Source organism: Sinohyriopsis cumingii, chromosome 5, assembly GCF_028554795.1.
Source record: "Sinohyriopsis cumingii isolate HCF-2022 chromosome 5, ASM2855479v2, whole genome shotgun sequence".
Taxonomy (NCBI): domain Eukaryota; kingdom Metazoa; phylum Mollusca; class Bivalvia; order Unionida; family Unionidae; genus Sinohyriopsis; species Sinohyriopsis cumingii.
In genome coordinates this window covers 143,129,833-143,150,260 of record NC_142965.1, presented here as the reverse complement: position 1 = coordinate 143,150,260, position 20,428 = coordinate 143,129,833, and the positions used below count along the sequence as shown (strand labels likewise).

General features: G+C 40.6%; 1 protein-coding gene across 1 annotated transcript in view; it reads right to left on the bottom strand.

Annotated features, from left to right (window-relative positions):
- Positions 1–2,406: 2,406 nt before the first annotated feature.
- Positions 2,407–20,428, bottom strand: part of LOC149800383 (furin-like) — a 94,580-nt gene continuing 76,558 nt past the window's right edge. The window contains exons 22-23 of the mRNA XM_089958409.1: positions 3,948–4,055; positions 2,407–2,675 (exon numbers count right to left, since the gene is read on the bottom strand). Coding sequence (XP_089814535.1) covers positions 2,407–2,675; positions 3,948–4,055 — 377 coding nt within the window. The remainder of the gene's footprint in view (positions 2,676–3,947; positions 4,056–20,428) is intronic.

The window sequence follows — 20,428 nt, the reverse complement described above, 5'->3', positions numbered from 1 at the left end:
TAATGCAAAATTACATTACTTAAAACCGCTGCATCTAAATACATGTAACTAAAAAATGCTTCATGTGAGTACACATGACTAAGAATTATTACATATTTTGTCTGCTAAATTACTGTGCAGACTCGAACCATTTTCGCTTGTAGATAACTTAACCCCGGGATCTATTCACCGCAAAATGTAGACCACGGTTACCTAATGGTAATGTGTCAGAGACTGCATGCAGCTGTTGGATCATGTACTTGATTAAATTTTGATAAGTAAGATTTTCAGACGTCCGTACGTGATCAATTCGCAATTAGAACAACATAATACAATTGACAATAAATTTACACGTGATTAAGTGTAAGATCTAATTTATTTGATATAATGAATATATCATCAGTTAACGAGCGGCATGATCTCTCATATGTTGTGCAATATAGTTGTAATATAAGGTGAATATAATGAGAAAACCGAGCAATCATATAGAGTCATTTTACAGAGTCATTCATATTTCTTGTGTTCATGTTGTAATATCAAGTCTGCATACGTGTTGTAATATAAAGTCTGCATACGTGTTGTAATATCAAGTCTGCATACGTGTTTTAAGGTATACTTTAATAGTATTTGAGAGGAAAACCATGTGTTTGTTCTGTTGGTTGGAAATATAAGGTGATTTTTAAAAAAAAGCTATAACCTTATTCTGAAACGGTTGTGAATTATTCGAATGATTTCTTGACAACGCCATTTTGACACGTCACGATTCTTGACTGACTAGTACATTTCCGTTTTTGAAATGAATACGGGACTTTTCATTCAGTTGATTTCATAGAACTATATCAAGATTATTTTTTGATTTACTTCATAATACTGTAAGTTTCACACACATTTTCATTTATATCTTGAATAATTGAATTCTTTTTTACGCTTTACAAAACTTTGATGGCTTATCTTGTTTCTGTTACTTAGTTTATGACCATAGGGCTGTAACACATCACACATCACACAGTAATCTTCATAAGTAGGTTACAGTATATCTCAAAGCGTCATGAGAAAAATAAACACGATTGTCAGGAAAATGTTCTTTATTTAACTACCCCAATTTCATGAATAAAATTAACGCATGACTTTGACACTGTTTTTACCAAATTTATTTGCCATGTAATAAGTAAATATTTGAATGTTACATTTTTCCTTTATAGCATCTTATTTTGTTGAGGCTCGAATTAAATGTTCAGTCATTAAAGCAATTATATGGACTGAGACAGTAATTAAAGTAATCAAGTAGAATGAGACAGTCTTTAAAGCAATTATATAGACTGAGACAGTAATTAAAGCAATCAAGTAGAATGAGACAGTCATTAAAGCAATTATATAGACTGAGAAAGTAACTAAAGCAATCAAGTAGAATGAGACAGTCATTAAAGCAATTATATAGACTGAGACAGTAATTAAAGCAATCAAGTAGAATGAGACACTCATTAAAGCAATTATAAAGACTGACACAGTAATTAAAGCAATCAAGTAGAATGAGACAGTTATTAAAGTAATCAAGTAGAATGATACAGTCATTAAAGCAATAATGCAAACTATGAAAGTCATTAAAGCAATCATATAGATTGAGACAGTCATTAAAGCAATCCTATAGATTGAGACAGTCATTAAAGTAATCATATAGATCGAGACAGACATTAAAGTAAACATATAGACTGTGACTAATTAAAGTAATCATGTAGATTGAGATAGTCATTAAAGTAATCATATAGACTGTGACTAATTAAAGTAATCGTGTAGATTGAGATAGTCATTAAAGTAATCATATAGACTGTGACTAATTAAAGTAATCGTGTAGATTGAGATAGTCATTAAAGTAATCATATAGATTGAGATAGTCATTAAAGTAATCATGTAGATTGAGATAGTCATTAAAGCATTTACATTGACTGAGACAGTAATTAAAGAAATAATGCAGACTGAGACAGTTATTAAAGCAATCTCATAGACTGTGATAGTCATTAAATCAATCATATAGACTGTGACCATAATTAAAGCATTCATATAGACTGAGACAGTCATTAAAGCAGTCGTGTAGACTCAGACAGTAAATAAAGCAGTCGTGTTGACTGAGACTAACTGAACAATTATTCCATTGTTTTCCCTAGAATATTTTGTAGTGAGCTTATGACGCTGTGAAAATGAGTATAGAAATCAGTCAATAAAAAGGTTTACAGTTGGAGGAATGATACAACAATAATGTTGATAGTGTCAAAGATTTCTGGTTGATGTTTTTCAGGGTCATTTGAGATTCATTCACGTATTATGTTATCATATTGTCCCATTAGTTTGCTTACTGCATGTCGTTATGAATTTGAAAACACTTTGGATTGGCTATATTCATTATGTGTATGATTCTACGTTCCATGTGAATCATTCACCTTTAGCTATTGCATGATTCATTGGGGGTAGACCGATATATGCAGCAGTGTTCTCTTTTAATGTCCCGTCTGTATCTAAAACATGTTGCGGCCGAATTGCTTTATCTGTCTGGAGAGGTGTTATTTTGACAGGCTTCCTCTTAAAGGCATGATGTCTTACTAGCCAAGTAACCAAAACACCAGAAACTGTCAAAACAGTCAAGCTACTTAATACTATTACTGTTATTAATTCAGCTGAAAGCCCGCTGTCGTCTTTTTCACCTGGAAAGAAAAAGCGATAATTTGTTTAATATTGTCAGAATGTATGCTATAACATATCGAGTTTGTCGAATGATTTTACATCTTATTATATTAATGTACGTTATTACTGATTTGTTTCAAAATATAAAACATATACGTTAAGATAATTAACACGACATAAATCTCATAGACGTAGATGGTAGGTAGACTTGTATTTGCAATCCTCAACATACAGTACAATCTTCATTGCCCATAAGTCAATTAACTGCAAATCAGTTCAAATAATATAGGTAAATGGGGTTGGCTGTTTGGACAAAATGGCTATACGTTTATACGTTGATTTAGACGTTGACGTTGATCAATCTGGAATTTTTGTTTCTGATATATTGGCGCATATCAAAAGTATTTCACAAAACACATACACACACATAGACACACATATATAGATAGATAGATACATACATATATATATATATATATATATATATATATATATATATATATATATATATATATATATATATATATATATATATATATGTGTGTGTGTGTGTGTGTGTGTGTGTGTGTACATGCCTCAATTTAAGATGAGTAAGCAGTGTCAGACTTGAGAATGAAATTGCACTGATTTTTAATGAAGAGGTTCTACATTTCACAGGATATTTATAGAAAGGTCTGTTGAGAACCATTTGCTCTTTTTCCAATATAAATCAGTGAGAGTGCATCAGAACTTAAGAGGAATTTTAATGAAAGGCTAAGTTAGTTTACGTTATAGAGATTGTACTAAACTGACAGAATTTGTTCATAAAATATAAAGTTATTACGATTCCAATCATATGTACTCACCTTCAGAACGAAGGTGTCTGTCAAGTTTGAATCATGCCTAATGATTTTTATTATCAACACAACATTTATTTTGTAATTAAATTATTGTAACACTGGTCAATATCGGTATTATCCATAATATAAATCTGGAGATATACTGTGGAATTTGCCATGTGCAACGTCCAAGAGCTTAAAACATTTGGTTACACTGACCGAATCAACGGTTTTGAATATTGACAGTCTAAGACTGGTCTTTCTGGTCAGACATAACTGAGAGGCAAAGAGTTGACGTTATTGTCCGGCATTATTGAGAAGCCAAGAGTGATTGGTCTGGTCAGATTGTACTAATCACCATTTACTGAGGCTATCCATACGTTTGAAGATCAGTCACTAGAAGTAACCACAGAGCAGTTCTGTAACACTGTATTTGGTTTTTGTTTTATAACAAGCAATGTAAATTATACAAACTTGTATTATTACAGCCTTGTTCGTTTGTACAGTTACATATATAACTGCCAATAGTATTGATACATTCGTGGCCAGCAGAACACCGAGACAACTTGCATTCGTCCAGGTCTGAAAAATGAAATGTTATCGATAATCAATAGGGTCCGCCCATATATTATAAATAACATATACTTTAGATGTGATAATATCAACAAAATATATACACTGTAAAGCATGAATAAATAAAGAATGAGACGCATTTATCATCATATCAGCATCATTATTACATATTGAAATACCACCTATCGGCTATTATATCCCTCATAAATAATAGGGCTTCACGGTGCCTCATGAACTGTATGCTGAGTGATGTCAAATCAGCAGTATCCTTAAAGGTCTCTAATGTCAGTATATTTAATGGTGCCTAATGATCAGTATGTTTAATGGAGCCTAATGAGCAGTATGTTTAATTGTGCCTAATGATCAGTATATTTAATGGTGCCTAATGATCAGTATGTTTAATGGTGCCTAATGATCAGTATGTTTAATGGTGACTAATGATCAGTATGTTTAATGGTGACTAATGATCAGTATGTTTAATGGTGCCTAATGATCTGTATGTTTAATCGTGCCTAATGGTCAGTATGTTTAATGGTGCCTAATGATCAGTATGCTTCATTGTGTTTCGAGCATTATGCTTCATGGTGTCTAATGAGCGGTATGGTTAAAGGTGTCTCATGATCAATATGCTAAATAATGCCTCACAAGCAGTGTACTTAATTGTGTTTCATGAGCATTTTGCATACCGGTGTCTAATGAGTGGTATGTTTAATGATGTCTCATGAGCATTTTGCTTAATCGTGCCTCATGAGCAGTTTACTTAATTGTGTCTCATGCGTAATTTGCTTGATGGTGTTTAATGAGCGGTATGGTTAATGGTGGCGCATAAGCAGTATGTTTAATTGTGTATCAGGAGCAGTATGCTAATGGTGTCTAATCAGCAGTATGCTAATGGTGTCTAATTAGCAGTATGTCTAGTATAGCAAGAAAGTATAGGATAATGATTATCCATATGGCCTATAGTAATTTTCTCCGAGAGGTGATACACTTTCTTTCTTCAGTTACTGGTGACTAAATATATTCGAATCAGAATTCTGATGATTTAATTGTTCACAAAGACTACATGGGAACACTTGGCCTTTTAGGTCACTAGTTAATATATATTCCTCGTAGTTTTCTAGGACAGATCGTATTTCAGTGTCCCACAAGCAAGAAATAAATGAAGGATTTTGAAAAATGTTTGCAACTTCGTACATATAAGTGATTCATATATCTGATAAGGTGTAAACGATACGAATTACAGACAACACGGAATATCCTTTTGAATGAATGTATATGTATAATCGATACGAATTACAGACAACACGTATTAACCTTTTGAACGAATGTATAAGTATAAATGATACGAATTACAGACAACACAGAATATTATTTTGAATTAATATATAGGCTTAAATTATAGGAATTATAGACAATAGAAGTAGTGAAGGGGGATACATTATGTACAATGGAAATTAGCATTACAAACCCCCTTGGGAACATATACGTACAATGGAAATTTAACATGGCGAAAAATCGTGGGAACATATACGTACAAGGGGAATTAACATGGGAATAAATCGTGGGATACTATACGTACAAGGGGAATTTAACATGGGAATAAATCGTGGGTCAATATACGTACAAGGGGAATTTAACATGGGATTTTTTTTTTTTAAATTTTAAAAAAGGGGTAGGCAATGGAAAGACTATCTCTTTTCGAGAAATATGGGGGCCCTGAAAAGGGCCTTTGGGTTTTCTTCTTCTTCTTCTAATTTCTTCTTTTTCTCCACCAAGTTCTTATTTTATCTCCTACACTCTTCTTCCCTTTCTTTTTTTTCTTCTCCTCCTCTTCTTTCTTCTTCTCTTCCTCCTCTTCTTTCTTCCTCTTTTCATTTTCTTCTTCTTTTTCAATTTTTTCGTTCCATTTGCGTATTCTTATTCTTTCCTCTTCATCCTCCTTCTCCTCCTTTATCTCTTTCATAACGCAACTAATCTTGTCCTTTGCTTTTCTTAAGTTATTAATTTCCATCTTTACACGATGGGGACTATAGGAATAATGGTCTTCAACCAGTCTTATTAGCATCTGTTCCATTATTCCTAAGTTGTCTAAAACGTCTTGCAAGGTTTGTATTTTGTCCATTTGGTTTGACGCCATCTTCTTTTTATTCTTTGCAGAATGGTTTGAACGACGAACACTGTGGGTTCTTATAGTGAAAGCGCGTACGTGAAGGAAAACATCCCCCTAAAACATAAAATGGATCTTACCTAGATCATGACCCAACAACGCGCGGACGTGAAGGAAAACATTTCCCTACTTTCTCATTTCATATAATATAACCCTAACTATACTCTCTACATACACTAAGAATCAATAAATAAACCCTTAATCTACTATTCACACAAACTTACTTCAGCATTTACAAACACAAACACACAAACACACACTTCCACTATTCATAAAGAGTTAGTGTTTATATTCACACTACTCTACCTACACACATTGGCAAATCGATAGTTATTTCTTTTCTAGAGTATTGGGTAGCCCTGAAAAGGGCTGTTGGTTTTTTTTTTTTAACTCCTGATGCACCTATCTAATGGTTGCACCTTCCTGGCCTGGCGCCACACACGCATCTTCTTCCCCAGTCTTCTTTCACCTTTCTTCTGGGGAGCGCAGAGGGAGGATGATTCGCTTCAACACCCCAATCCTCTGTCTCGGGAATATTGAACGACATCCTCTCTTCTCTTTTCTTTTCCTCTTCTTCCCTCTCTCTTCTCTCCTCCTCTTCTTTCTTCATTCTTGCTTCTTCTATGATAGCCTCCGCTGATAGTTCGTTTACTATGCGCCTGGCATATTCCAGGTGCATCTGGAGTTCTAACAGTTTCACTATTCTGCTATTCATTCTTGTGTTGATCAATCAACAAGGGTAGCTGGACGGCCCAGCGAGTTTCAATTTATACTGAAAGCGCGGACGTGATGGAAAACATCCCCCTAAAAACATAAAATTCATCTTACCTAGATCATGACCAAAAAAAAACAACAACAACGCGCGGACCTAAAAGAAACACTCACTCACTTTTTATGCTACCTATCACTATTATAAAATTTTTTATAAATCACTTCAATAGACTATCCACATACGCAAAGCAATCCAATTTAACCCCAAATATACACCTCCAACACCAAAACAAACATCATTTTAATCTACTACCCATACCAACTTACTTAACCACTTACTAACACAAACACACAAACACATACACTTCCACTATTAATAAAGAGTTAGTGTTTATTTTCACACTACTCTACCTACACACATTGGCAAATTGATCGTTATTTCTTTTCTAGAGTATTGGGTAGCCCTGAAAAGGGCTGTTTTTTTGTTTGCTATGGCATTCTCTTTTAGTTTCTAAGAATCCGATGTCCTCTGAGGATAGACTTTCTGGCGATAGGTCTGCTTCTTCGGAAAGAGAAGAAGAACTCTTTAGTGTCGATACGGCAATCGACAAAGCCTCTGTTATCTTCAGTTTGTTGTTGCTGCTGTTGCTGCTGTTGCTGCTGTCTCTGAAGTCTGTACTTCTCTGTCCATTCTTCTTTTTCCCTGTTCATTTCTTCTCTGAAGAGCTCTTCTATCAGGTCTTCAGTGATTTTTAACATTCTCACATTCTCTATTTCTTCTGGCTTCGGTATCAGACTGTGTCTGACCCTATGCAAATTCACGTAGGCTTCGTTGAGCTTAGCTAGTTTGGAACACATCTTCTTAGGAGGATGAGTCGACAATGGATGGTTAGACTGGAAACAACCCCGGTTCTTAAAGTCAAAGCGCGGACTTGAAGGAAAACATCCCCACACGGTTTTCGAGCCGCAACGTTCAGTGAGTGTCATGAGAGGGATAGTAAGAAATCAAAGAGCATCAATTCAACATTCTTATAGCTAAACAAAAGACAAAGGCATTTTTTTTCAAAACACAACATTTTTTATTCAAAAATCACTTAACACTAAACAACAACTCTAACATTTTTAACAATAATCCAACACTATAACATCAAACAATTTTTCAAATCACAAACATTTTTTCTTCAAATACAAACTACTTTAAACAGGGCTGACAACGTTGTGAATGAAATTGTGATTTCCACTGTTGGAAATCATTAGGCCATTGATGGACACTACGTTTCCTAGCTTGAGACAAAAGATAAGCATAATGGTCACAAAACCATCGATCTACGTTCACATCGTTTCTAGCAGAAGAACGAGGATCGAAATGAGTCACTAAATGTTCTAAGGAATAGCCCAGGCTGCGATGATGCAGAAAATACACACAGTACTGTCCACACACCAAGGAATCTGTGCCTTGTAATTTCACATTATTGAATCGGGTGGTCTGAGCATTTCTTCTCATAAAGTCGATGATATCATCTTCCAAAGGGGGCAATCCGTACGAATCGAAATATTCCACACATCCTTCTTGAGGAAAGTAGACGGCTACCCAGTGGGTTCCTGGGAGATGACTGTCGTCCGTGTTGATCACGTAAGCTTGATGGTCTTTAGGTTTGCGATGAGGGAGTTCATCTTTAGCACAGACGACAGGATTCCAAGAAGCCGTATACGAACTGTGGTTCAGAAGGTAATAAAGTTCCCAGGTATCCATCTGTGTTGTTATTTTCTTCTCCACAGGTAATAATAAGTCGTCAATTCGATTCTGACTTTTTGCTTGAAAATGTCTGACGAATAAACGGTTATTCGTTCTGTTTCCTCACTCTGATTCAGGAGAGCTTCGATACGATGGATCTCTTGAGTGGTTAATGGTGGACAAGAATGTTCACGCAAGTCTTTATACCACTGGTGCAACACGTCTTTGTTCGAGATGAGGCTCCAAGCTTCGTCCAGATACTCGTCCAATTTTTCTTCTTGACTCAACATCAGGCATTTATCGTGTTGAATTTGACTGGGATGATCGTCTTGACATCTATAGCAATTTTTCTTGATCAGTTCTGTTATTTTGTCAACCAAGTGTTTGGCAAAACAGGAGACTAAATGGGCTTCTTGTTCTGGCCATCTCGACTTCATCATGATCACTTCTTCCACAGTCTCCTCACATTTCATGTCCAAAGTTTCTCCACTAGGTAAAGAGGGATAACAGTCCTCCGTGGCTTCTAGTAATCTAGAATGACTTCTCTCAAACTGTTGATTTCTATCGTATTATCGAATTCTGCATACAGGAGGACGTTCACCGTCTCTGGTAGAGCACTCGAAAACTGAAGTTCCACACGAATCTGGCCAGATTTTATAGGGTGGAAATGTCCCTCATCGCTGCCTTGGTCAGGAGTGAAATCGAAAGCCCACAAAGCATAGCCTCCTACATAATCCTCGTACGTAATACCGTGACTGGTGTTGGTTCCTAACTGTCCGGTGGCTTCGTACAGGGACAAGTACGATCTCAAATAATTCTTTGCGGCACCAAAGTTAGGCTCGAAAGGTCGGGTACACAAGGTCTTGCCGTCGCGACTGACTTCGATCTTGGACATATTGTAATGCTTAAACTCAAAAGGATTTTCATTATGGATTCCATTGAAGACTGATCGCTGTCCAGTGGGAATGGTGAAGGTTTTCACTTCCACACGTCGTATCGGATACTTGGCGGTCGTTCTGCTCAACGTTTGACTGATGTCGTTTCCCACTTTAGGTAACACTTCCACACGACGCACGTAGAGCCTGGCTTCTTGGATGACGGTTTTGTAAGTGGCCTCATGAGACATCAAATGGAAAGCGGCAGTGCTACGATTCAGTCTCAGGCGGATCTCCACGCCGTTCAGCAAATACTTTTCTTGTAACCACATGTCCAAATGCAAACGATCCATCAGTTCTAAACTTCGCCCTTGCAGAATTTTAGTTCTACGTGTGTTAAATCCCACATTGTGAGGATTGTCATCTTCTGTCAGAGCTGTATCGCTAAATGTGTTATCACCCGTCGTGTCAGGTTTCCATACCACGCAAGCATCCAGATGAGTGTTCTTGGCTTCTTTTCCGTACGTCAAGAGATTTTCCAAGTAGGCACGATATGGGTAAGTATCCATGCTGCTGCTGACCAGTTTGTTATTCAAGTACAAGTCCACTTCGCTGAACAAGGAATGCATGAAATTGTTGACAGGAGCTACTCTATCATTGGCTCCAGGATTAGTGTCGTCCGTTTTGCTCACTTTCACTTTCAAATACAGGTAACTGCAATTCAGATCGATGTAATCTTCGGGCTGTCCTTTGATTTCAAACTCGATGGGAGCTGAGGCTGCCAATGAAGAGACGGGGTGAAATTCCACCCACTGGGATTCTTGCATCGTCATCATCGTGGGGGGCATGGCAAACATATCCAGTTCCGTCTTGGAACAAGCGCAAGATTCTCGGTGCATCATTTTGTTCTGTTCTTTCTCAATAATCGAAAACGTCTAAGTCTCGAACGGTTCTTCTTTTCTTGGCCTTTCTCGCTTGAAGTCTGGTGAAAGGGTGTTTTCTTCGTCGTCTCTTTCTGCCTTGTCCTTGCTGAATGCTTGACTCGGTAGCGTGCAGGGCATTTATAGGTGTGTCTCGTCGGCCCAAAAGGTCCGTTTGCAGCAAGACATTTTTGCCTGCCCTCATGAAGGCTTCTTTAGGGTTTTGTTTGTCGATGATGACATTTTGGAGAAATTCTTTGCCTTGCGTCAGTGCCGCATCTTTCAAGGCGTGCAATCCGCATGTCACCATCGGTTTCAACACCGGAGCCACCGAACGAAAGGCCGATTTTAACATGTCTCCTAAACCGTGTCCTCGCTGTCGAGCAACCCCTCGGTACACTGGATACATGACTTACTTACGAGTCGTGAGAGAACCGTTTTCGAAAATGGAGTTTCACCGTGACTTTTCCTTTGGTGAATGGAATATTTTGTCCCAGATCTCCTTTTATAGCAATGTTGACCGTGTCCAAATAAGACTTGCTGACGGGCAAATAGTGAGGATGGACAAATTCGCGGTGGATGTGGTAAGTGTTTCCACCTTCCTCGTCAGTGGCCGTGGCAGAATTTACTTTGAAAGGAATGACACGTAGTAACGGTACGGAGGTGTGTCCCACCACGTTGTACTCCACCACATCGGAGTACACGAAGATCAAATTCAGTCCTTGGTTCAGTTCTACCGGGTAACGAAAATACCTTGCAAAATGCCCGTCGTTGTCAATCTCTGCCATTTTAATCTTTTTGGTGTCCTTATCCGTGACCATTTTGAGGTCTCCACCCAAAATGTCATACAATCCAGGGCAAAATTTAATACGTATACTTTTTTCATCACTTTCAAATCTGATGAGTAGACGGTGAGACTGTTTGTGGTACTCGATGGTGACACGTTTTTTTGCATTGGTCAGAACTTTGTCAAAGGTTGCATAGAATTTGTCAGCGATGGCTTCCACCAGATGTTGACCACTAAAATAATGGCCTGGGTTAATTTTAAAGTGATAAACGAAAAGAGGAGGAGGAGGAGGAGAAGAAGAAGAAGAGTCACTGCTGCGGGATAATAGCTCCTTTGCAGAATGTGAGTTATGTTGAGGACTGCCCGTCATCTTTTGCTGCAGTGCTGGGTCCAAAATTTCGACGTAAAAAGTGTTCTGAGTTTCAGTGATGTTTGGATTTGTGTTGGGTGAATCATTTCTACTAAAGCCACTTCCCAATGGGCTTCGTGATCTAACGGGATGGCTTGAGGTAATTTGGCCGTGTAACAGCACAACGTGTTGTTGGGAAACACCTCCATGGAACTGTCACTGGGTAAAGTTAAGTAAAATTGGTTTTGGTGACTCATAATTCCAGAGTTCTGTGGCTGTCCGAGGGGTTAGTGGACGTCAGAGGCGTGTCTCCGTCTAAAATGGGGTTCTGATTGTGGTTGTTGGAGTGGTGACTGACACTGGCACTGGACACAACGTTCCCGTTCGAGGAGAATTTCAGGGAGAGATTAGGAAGCAGGTAACTGATGCAACTGCTCAATAAAATGGTCCACAATTGTTTGTCTCCTTGTTGCAAACTCAAATTGGCGATGGCTGCCCCGATGACACAATACACCACGAAGATTTGGCAGAAAAAGACGATTTGCCTTTTAGGCACACGTTCTCCACACCACACCCACAAGGGTTGTTTTTGTAAATCTTGCACAGAAGAACTAGGTGAAGAAGGACTGGTCGACGTAGCTGCGTCTGCTGTGTGAAAGGGCATGATGGTCACTTCTTCTTTTTATAGTCGATGACTTGCGAAGCGTCGATCCAAGAATCGAAACTGGGTGGATATCCTTTCCAACGTACTTTGACTTCTTTGACACGTCGTTTGCCCACTTTACGGGTTCTGCGTTCGAGAATGCTTTCGATGTCGTACACGTCGTCTTCTTTTTTGGTGACACGTTGTAACTCGGGCAAATAAAACGTTCCTTTGAGTACTTCTCCGTTCATGTCTTCCAATTTATAGACGGCAGGATGACGGCCATGCACTCGTCCAGTGACGCGAAACAATTCGGTCGTCCAGTTAGGTAAGTAACCTTTGTCGAAAGTGCGTTTGGTTTTGCCAATGCGCACCCAATCTCCTACGGTCAACTCTCCACTTTTCTTGGGGACAGCCCTCGTCGGGGACGTACCAAACAGGTGCTCAAACACCAGCACTTCGTTGTCGGGAGTCACGTCTTGCGGGGCACGTCCGATGCTTCGATGGTAAGATTGGTTGTACGCTTGCACCAGGTGCGGTAAGATGTCGATGTACTTCAGAGTGTGGTGATGCGTAAAATATTTCCACATGCGTTCTTTCAAAGTGCGTTGAAAACGTTCCACGATGCTGGCTTTGGTTTCGGGATTCTCGGTGGTAAAAAAATGAATGTCACGTTTCTTTAATTCTTTTTGGAAAGCTTGGTTCAGAAATTCGGTGCCTTTGTCCGTTTGCCATCGAAGAGGGTGACGACCGCTTTGTTTCAACACCCGTTGCAGGGCTCGCACTAACTCGCTGCTGGATTTGGAAGTCAAGGCACGACCCAGGCAAATTTGGAAAAGACGTCGATGACACAAAACAAATATTTGTAACCACGATTGTAGCTGGCCAAATGAGAGACATCGGCTAAATCGGCTTGCCATTGATGATCGATGCCTTCCACTCGGGTGCGACTTCTGGCAAACTTGCGTCGAATAGCTTTGTGTAAAGTGTAGGTAGCTTGTTCTTGTAACCATCGTTGCACTTGAGGTAAACGGAGACTTTTCAGTCGCGTTTTGGCAGCACGATACAATTTTTGAACTCCTGCGTAACCTGCAGGATGGGAGGGATCGTAGTAAATGTTGGCTAAGACTTTTTCCATTTTTTGTGTGTTAATAAGTCACCCACTCTTGGAGGATGCTACTCTTTTTCTCTTGGGGTATTTTCTTGGATTGCAATGCTTTGCGTGTGCGGCCAGCAATAGGTGTTGAAGAGGAGGATGTCTGAACGGGGGATATCGGTTCTTGTTTCACTTCTGTCTTCACTTTCTTTTTCTCTTGTGAGGAAGAAGGGGTGGCCATCATCTTTTTAATCCATCCAATTCTGGAGGTAGGTGGTGTTGTTAACTTGCGTACTTTTTCTGGTGGAGTTTGAAACCCTTCTTCTTCTTCTTCTTTTCCTTTTTCTGTCTTGACCACTGGTACCGGTACTGGTACTGGTGATGGTGCTGGACTTTTCATCAAGGTCTTAAAATCTTTCAAAGTGGGTAGAGCTGTTTCGTCTAAAGCTTTCTGGTGAAAGAGTTGCAATCGTTGCAAGAGTTGACCGTACTTTTGCGATTTTTCTGTTTCGGACAAATCTTGGCGATCCATCAAGGACTGCAATTCGTGTTGTAACTGGGACATCTCGCTCAAATTGGGATTGGGAGGTGAATGCGGGGTGCGTTGTTCTTGCCACCGATGGTATTCCATCCATCGTTTGTAAGGCACTAAAGCTAGTTTTCGTCCTTCCATGGGGTTGTCAGGGGTCAATTCTGAGATCTTGGGACTTCCGAGGGCCTTTTTATCTTGCTCCCACCAGTCCTCCCAACATGGTTCCCAAGACTCCTTTCAGTATGGGGCCTAACAAGAGAGGTAAAATGCCTCCACGTTGGACCAACATCTTCTTTTTTTGACGAATGGGAATTTTCTTTCGAACCATTTGGCGAAGAACGTGACGATGTTTGCCTAAGCATTGTTTCTGCTGTTTGGACAAAGGGATCGTGCCTTTCAAAACGTTCAAACAGCATTCGCACACGGTATCGATGACCTCTTTGGAGGCCGTTTGAATGAGTTTTTTCGTAGGGGTGGAGAAGCTTTGGACAGGACAGATAACAGGTCCCCATGTTTGGCTAAACGTGGTGGCAGTCCTTTCCTTTTCTTTCCTTGGGGTTTTCTGGAGGGTGACATCTTTGAGTCTTTAAGAGCACCTAAAAACACTGATACCCTACTTGGTCACAGGCCTTTTTTATACTGGAACGCGTCGCCACTGATTGTCTTTACGTCGTATCAGTTTGAGGACAGGCATGACACGTCGTGCAGGGGTACGTAACGGACTAAATCGAGCCAGTTCTTGCTTGGACAAATCCAGTAAACTTTGTAACATGCCCGATCTTTCATGGACTTTGATTTTGGGAGAAGGTACTTTGTGAGCAGCAGCCACTGCCGCTAAATTGGAGGGTCCTGCCACTGGGGAAGTTCTTTTGGGGGTCATCAACGGAGAAGTTCTTGGTGTGATCAACGTCTCCAAGTACTCTTCAGTTCTGGGTGTCATTAACGGAGAAGTGGACAAACGTGAGGCTGCCGGAGACGCAGTCACCGCTGTGGCAGGTCGTGGTTTGCGAGTGTAAGGTTGCGTCCTGGCCGAAGTGCCTCTCTTGCGACTAGTTTTCTTCTGTGGACTTTTCTTTTTCTGAGGACTTTTTCTCTGTTTCTTTTTCTGGGGGCTTCTTTTCTTTTTCCGGGGTGGTGTCTGGTAAGAGGAGGGTCCTGCCACTGGAGAAGTTATTCTTCTTGGGGACCTGGTCTTTTTCTTTTTCTTCTTGGGGCTTCGTTGGACTTTTGTCTTGGGGATAACTTTGGGGGCATTAGGATCCCATCTTAAGAGTGAGCGAATGATGACCCCTCCTAGAGTACCGCTCCCTCCAGGTTTCAAAATGATTTGTTTTTTGGTTTGAGTGTCGATGCGGGGATCGGCCAGTTGGACCAAAGCGACTTTGTTTCGATCGAAAAAGCGTTTGGTTTGATGAGGAATCTGAATGATTCCTTGGAGTAATTGACGTGCCGTCACCGTGAACCATCGTAAGACTTCTTTGAGACTAGCTTCTAAGACACGAGCTCGTGTTTGTGGGTCTTTTTCTCGACTGATGCCATACAAGGCACGAATCAATTTTGACGGGAAGATGCGACTGAAGGGACGTCATGTTCACACTGTGAGACAGACGAAAAAGGGTCTGAGGTTTTTATAGATTTTTTTCATGGGGAGTGAAATGAAGTCGAGGACGGAGACGTGTACAGGACAGGCCCTCCGTCTTGGCACCAGTGGTGAAACAAGTGGGTACGAAATCGCAAATCCTCGGGGGTCGTAGGTTTCAAATCGACGAGTAAATAGGCGTGTGGCGTTTGAGTGGCATCGTCGTACGCCTGAGTTAGCCAAGGCGTTCCTAACTGTTTGGCTAAGACTTGCACTTGCGATTTATCTCGAGGGCTTTTAAACAAGACCACGTAATGCGCATTGAGACTGATGGTGCGATGGGCTTTACTTTGTTGAAACAAATTTTGGGTGATGTAAACGACACTGGCATTACGGTGATGCCCTTTGCGCGTAAACCACAATTTAATTTCTTCTTCGTCTTCTCCTAACATGTCGTCGAAAATGACCAAATGGGTTTGACGGGAGTCAGAGACTATGCCGTCATCTTCTTTAGGAATGCCTTCCACAAACACGATGAAATCGCCTTGACTGTCTCGCAAGAGGGTGTACGCCGATTGCCACTCTTTGTAACACCACACGATCCTTTGAGGGGGCCGATCTATCAAATGATGTTTATGTTCGATCAAACGTTTGACGAATTCGGTTTTGCCAGAACCGCTAGGTCCAGGAATGAGCATGTTAAAGGGATGGCGAAGATACAAAGCCTCCCAACTGGCACGATCTAAATGTTCGTCGATGACTTTGACAGTAGAGGAAGAGGGAGCAGAGACAGCAGAGGTAGCCATGGTGTGAGAAATGTCACTTGTGACACGAAAAACAAACAAGACAAGAGTTTATATACTTTTTCAGAACACGTTTAGTGAATGTTTTTTATCAAACATGAATACGAAAGACAAAAATACATAAAAGCCAAAGGCTTAAGTACAAGGATAAAAGGCACATGATAACGATGAACGTGGAATAAACACAAGTGTCTGTACAACAACCACATCTTTTGGGTAATGTTCTAACCAGTTCTATAGTAGGGGGTAAGGTCACACACGTGTCCTCCCGAAAGGGTCTTTCAGGTCTGTCGACGACAGTCCTGTCCTGGGTGACGGGTTCTTCTGGCACCGTCACTAACACGGGTTGAAAAGTAACTTTTTTCCTTGAACAACTCTCGTGCATACTGGGCCACTTCTTGGGTCCAAGCCTCAAAACCCCATTCTTTCCAGGCACGGACATCTGTCCAATGGGGATGTAAGTCACAAGCTACACACACATCGTCATACACGTCTTGGGTAGCTAAAAGTTGACGAATCTTTTTTTCCTGTTGAGGTCGAGAAGTATCCAGATGAAAACGCAAGGCTTTGAGCAAAAGGAGTTTTTCGTGACCATTTAAGGCCATGGAGGTGGTAAGTACTGATCGTAAAGAGTCCACAAAGAATCGGCTGGTAAACGAAATCCCAAGAAACAAGTCACTAAGACACACACCAATTGTCGTCCCAAATTGAATGAATACAGTTCTTGTAATAATTGATGGTAATGATCCACGGTTTGAATATGGTCATTGAGTTCCTTCCACGGAATCTGTTGGATGACATGTGACATAAACCGTGGCATGGCAGCCTGCTTTTATATTCTCTTTTTTTTGGATGCAATACACGTACTTTCTAGCCAGAGATCTTCGTTCTCCAGTAGGGAATCTAAATCTTGCATACTGTAACCGAAACGTCAGAGTTCGTTTAGAAGTTTCCTCTTCCGCTAAGTAGATTCCACGTAACAAATGTTGGTAATCCTTTACCTTGTCTTCCTCAATGTATTGCTGTAGGTGAATCTCGAAGTAACCATAATTATGAACATGTCGATCATTAGCGACCTCAAAGTTTTGAACAATGTCTGACCATTGAAAGAATTTCTGACGAATCAGTTCTCTTATACCATTCAGGTACCAGTGGTTAAAGATCTGGTGACGTATCGGATGCAATTGTTCTTTACGTTTGACTTGTATTTTGACCAGCTCTCGGTAAATGCATTCTCTCAATTCCACAGGCAAGGCACGAATGTTCTCTAGCAAAGTATCCATGAATAGGTCATACTAAATCCTCTTTGGTCTGACACAAGAAATGTACTCTTTGCACAAACATGGTTTCACTTCAGTGTCGAATTTAAATCGTTGAGTCACTAATCTACACATTACAATTCGTTCAGAAGTTTCCTCTTTCACTAAGTTGACATTGTGTTCAAGATGTTGGTAATTCGTTAACTCTTCCTCTGGAATTCGATGCAGTAAGTTTACAATGATGTAACTACAATCGTCCATACCAAACCAATCCTTTCTAAAACTAGAGGATCGTTGATCAATGTCTGTCCGATGGAACACTTTCAATTGAATCAATCCTTGTATAGCCTTCAGGTACCAGTGGTTCAAACACCGGTGACGTAACGGATGCAATTGTTCTTTACGTTTCACTTGTATTTTAACCAGCTCTCGGTAAATCCTTTCTCTCAACTCCACAGGCAAAGCACGAATGTTCTCTTGTAAAGTATTCATGAATAGGTCAGTCCGTACAATTCACAAAAGTAATCCACATAGTGAGTAGTTTCTGACCACTGCCATTCAGGGTAACGTCCAAGAATGTCACTGAACTCTTTTGATGTAAACGGTCTAAAGCGATACAATAGGAGGAATGCACCCTTGACCCAAAGAAATCTAACACACTGGTTGACTTTTTTCACTTTCCTCTTATGAATTTCTCGACACAAAAGTTCTACAGTGACCCATTGAGATTTCACTCTGGCAAACCCCTGCCAAACTTCCTTGTAAATCTTCTCTTGTAGTTCTTTAGGTAATGATTCAATATCGTTTTTGAAATGAAGTTTAAATATTGGTCTCGGTGATGTCCAACATTTGACTCCTAACCAATCTGGTTTCTTCTTCGTCAACGACATGGTAAGTTACTTCAATGTCTCGGTCCCACTAAGGGTAAGTAATTACAATTCGGTGACCATCGAGCATGTTCAACGTAGGCCGAATCTTGCGGTTCCCAGTGGTGAAGTGACACACCGCAACTGAAGCACTTGACTTTATCTCCTTCGCCCAAGTAGAAAAATCCGGCTCTGGCTAATTCTTCAGGGGTCGGTCCTCCCAGATACTTTGGCCATTTTCCTTTGAACGATTGAAGACGATTTTCAAAGTCGCAGTATTACGACAAACGCACAGGAAACGAATATTCGTCTTTCACAGGTTCGTTTCGATGAGGGTTGAGTGACATGGGTAGGAGTTTGCTCAGGGCTGGATGACATCCGTAGGGGGGTAGACGTGAAGGTGAACATTCCCCTTTAAAACGAAACCCAGTAAAATGTCCAAGAGGACGAGCAGCATCGCTTTCGCATCCCACAGGTTTGACACGCACAGCATCACTTTCCATGATAGTGGTAGGGGCACTAAAGTTCCCATGATGCTTTACGGCATCGCTCAGGTCACAAGGTACAGCATCGTATCCATCGCAAGGCTCACAATCGCACTCGTCTGCAAACTCCGTTACGCAATTACAATGGTAACCACATGGACAATCGCAGTTTCCTTCCGGACATTTTCCGTCGCAATGCATGGGTCTTATCCATCCAATATTAGTCACACTAGAGGAAGATACAACTTTTTTACAATCCCCAAACTGGAACGATGCCTCTTTCAAAGTATTCATCTTGTTCGCTCGGTCTTGGTAGTCACAATGAACTATCGATCTTGCCTAGGGTTCCTTTTTTATATACAGACCAATACCGACGTGACCGTACGGTAAGGTGAAATGATTGGGAAGTCGAACTCGCTTCTGGTATACAATTTGATAGACTTTTTCCAAGGGTCGACTGACGATGTGGTGAGTGGGTAAACGTACAATCTTGTTCGGTTGATAGGTGGTCACTTTAAAGTTTCCATCCTCTCCCGATTGCAAGGCTTCTTTCAATACCCCAAAATTGACCACTCGACTGGTACGATAATTCAGAGTCAGTCCTTTCACTTTGCACGTCGTGTGCACTTCTCCTTGTTTGTCCCGGTATTCGTAGCCGTAATTTTTGGGACCGCCACTGACGAAACTTAGAATCTTGTCGTCGGGATGCTCGTCTGTCCAGGCTCCTAAACGGTCTCCTTCGATGTTAGGGTGATGTTGAATCGGGTGATGGATGTAAATGCAACTGTCCGTGTCAAAGTACAGGACGCGTTCCCCTAACAGTTCTAAAGCTTCGTACAATTGTAAGCGAGCATGGGCTGTCACGTAAGCCGCAATGATGGCGTTTCCAAAAGGGTCGTCTTGTACAAAGTCCAGATCTTCTTCGTAATTGACCAAGATCAAATTCTCTCGAACGACGTCCACGTGTTTCATGTATTTGGTTTTGTCGTGAATCATCTGGAAGTAGCGGGAAGGTTCTGTCAAATATTCCGTCTTCGGTAAACACGGTCGTTGTGCCATTTTACCCCACAAGCAATTTAACATCACTTTGGCAAACGACCGCCTGCCTTCGTTTTTCTCGATGTGGTCTAAAGTGATGCCTTCTTGTTCGTAGTATTTCTCTTTGAATTGTATTTGGTCTTCGGGAGTGTGACACCAGGAAGGATAGCCGCTGGCTTCTTGCTTCAGTTTCAAAAAGGCATCCACGTAGTCGGCGAAAATGCCTTTCTGACTGGGGTCACCCTTGTGGTATTGTTGTGTCTTGGGAAAGTGACAAATTTCGTACACTTCTAACAGTTGGTATCCCATGTCCAAAGCTTTGAACAATTCTACGCTGACCCAGGTTCCCGTCAAGGCCCGTTCTTCCTGGCTGTGATAACAAGGCTGGTCTTGGTTGCACGTTTCGGCACAAGTACGGCACAAGGGAAACATCAGTTTGCCTTGACAATGGTGAGGTAAGACGGGATGGTATAGGTTCGTGGGAGGCAAAACTTTGCACTTGATCAAGCCTTCGTATTGTCGAATGTTTTTCAGGTC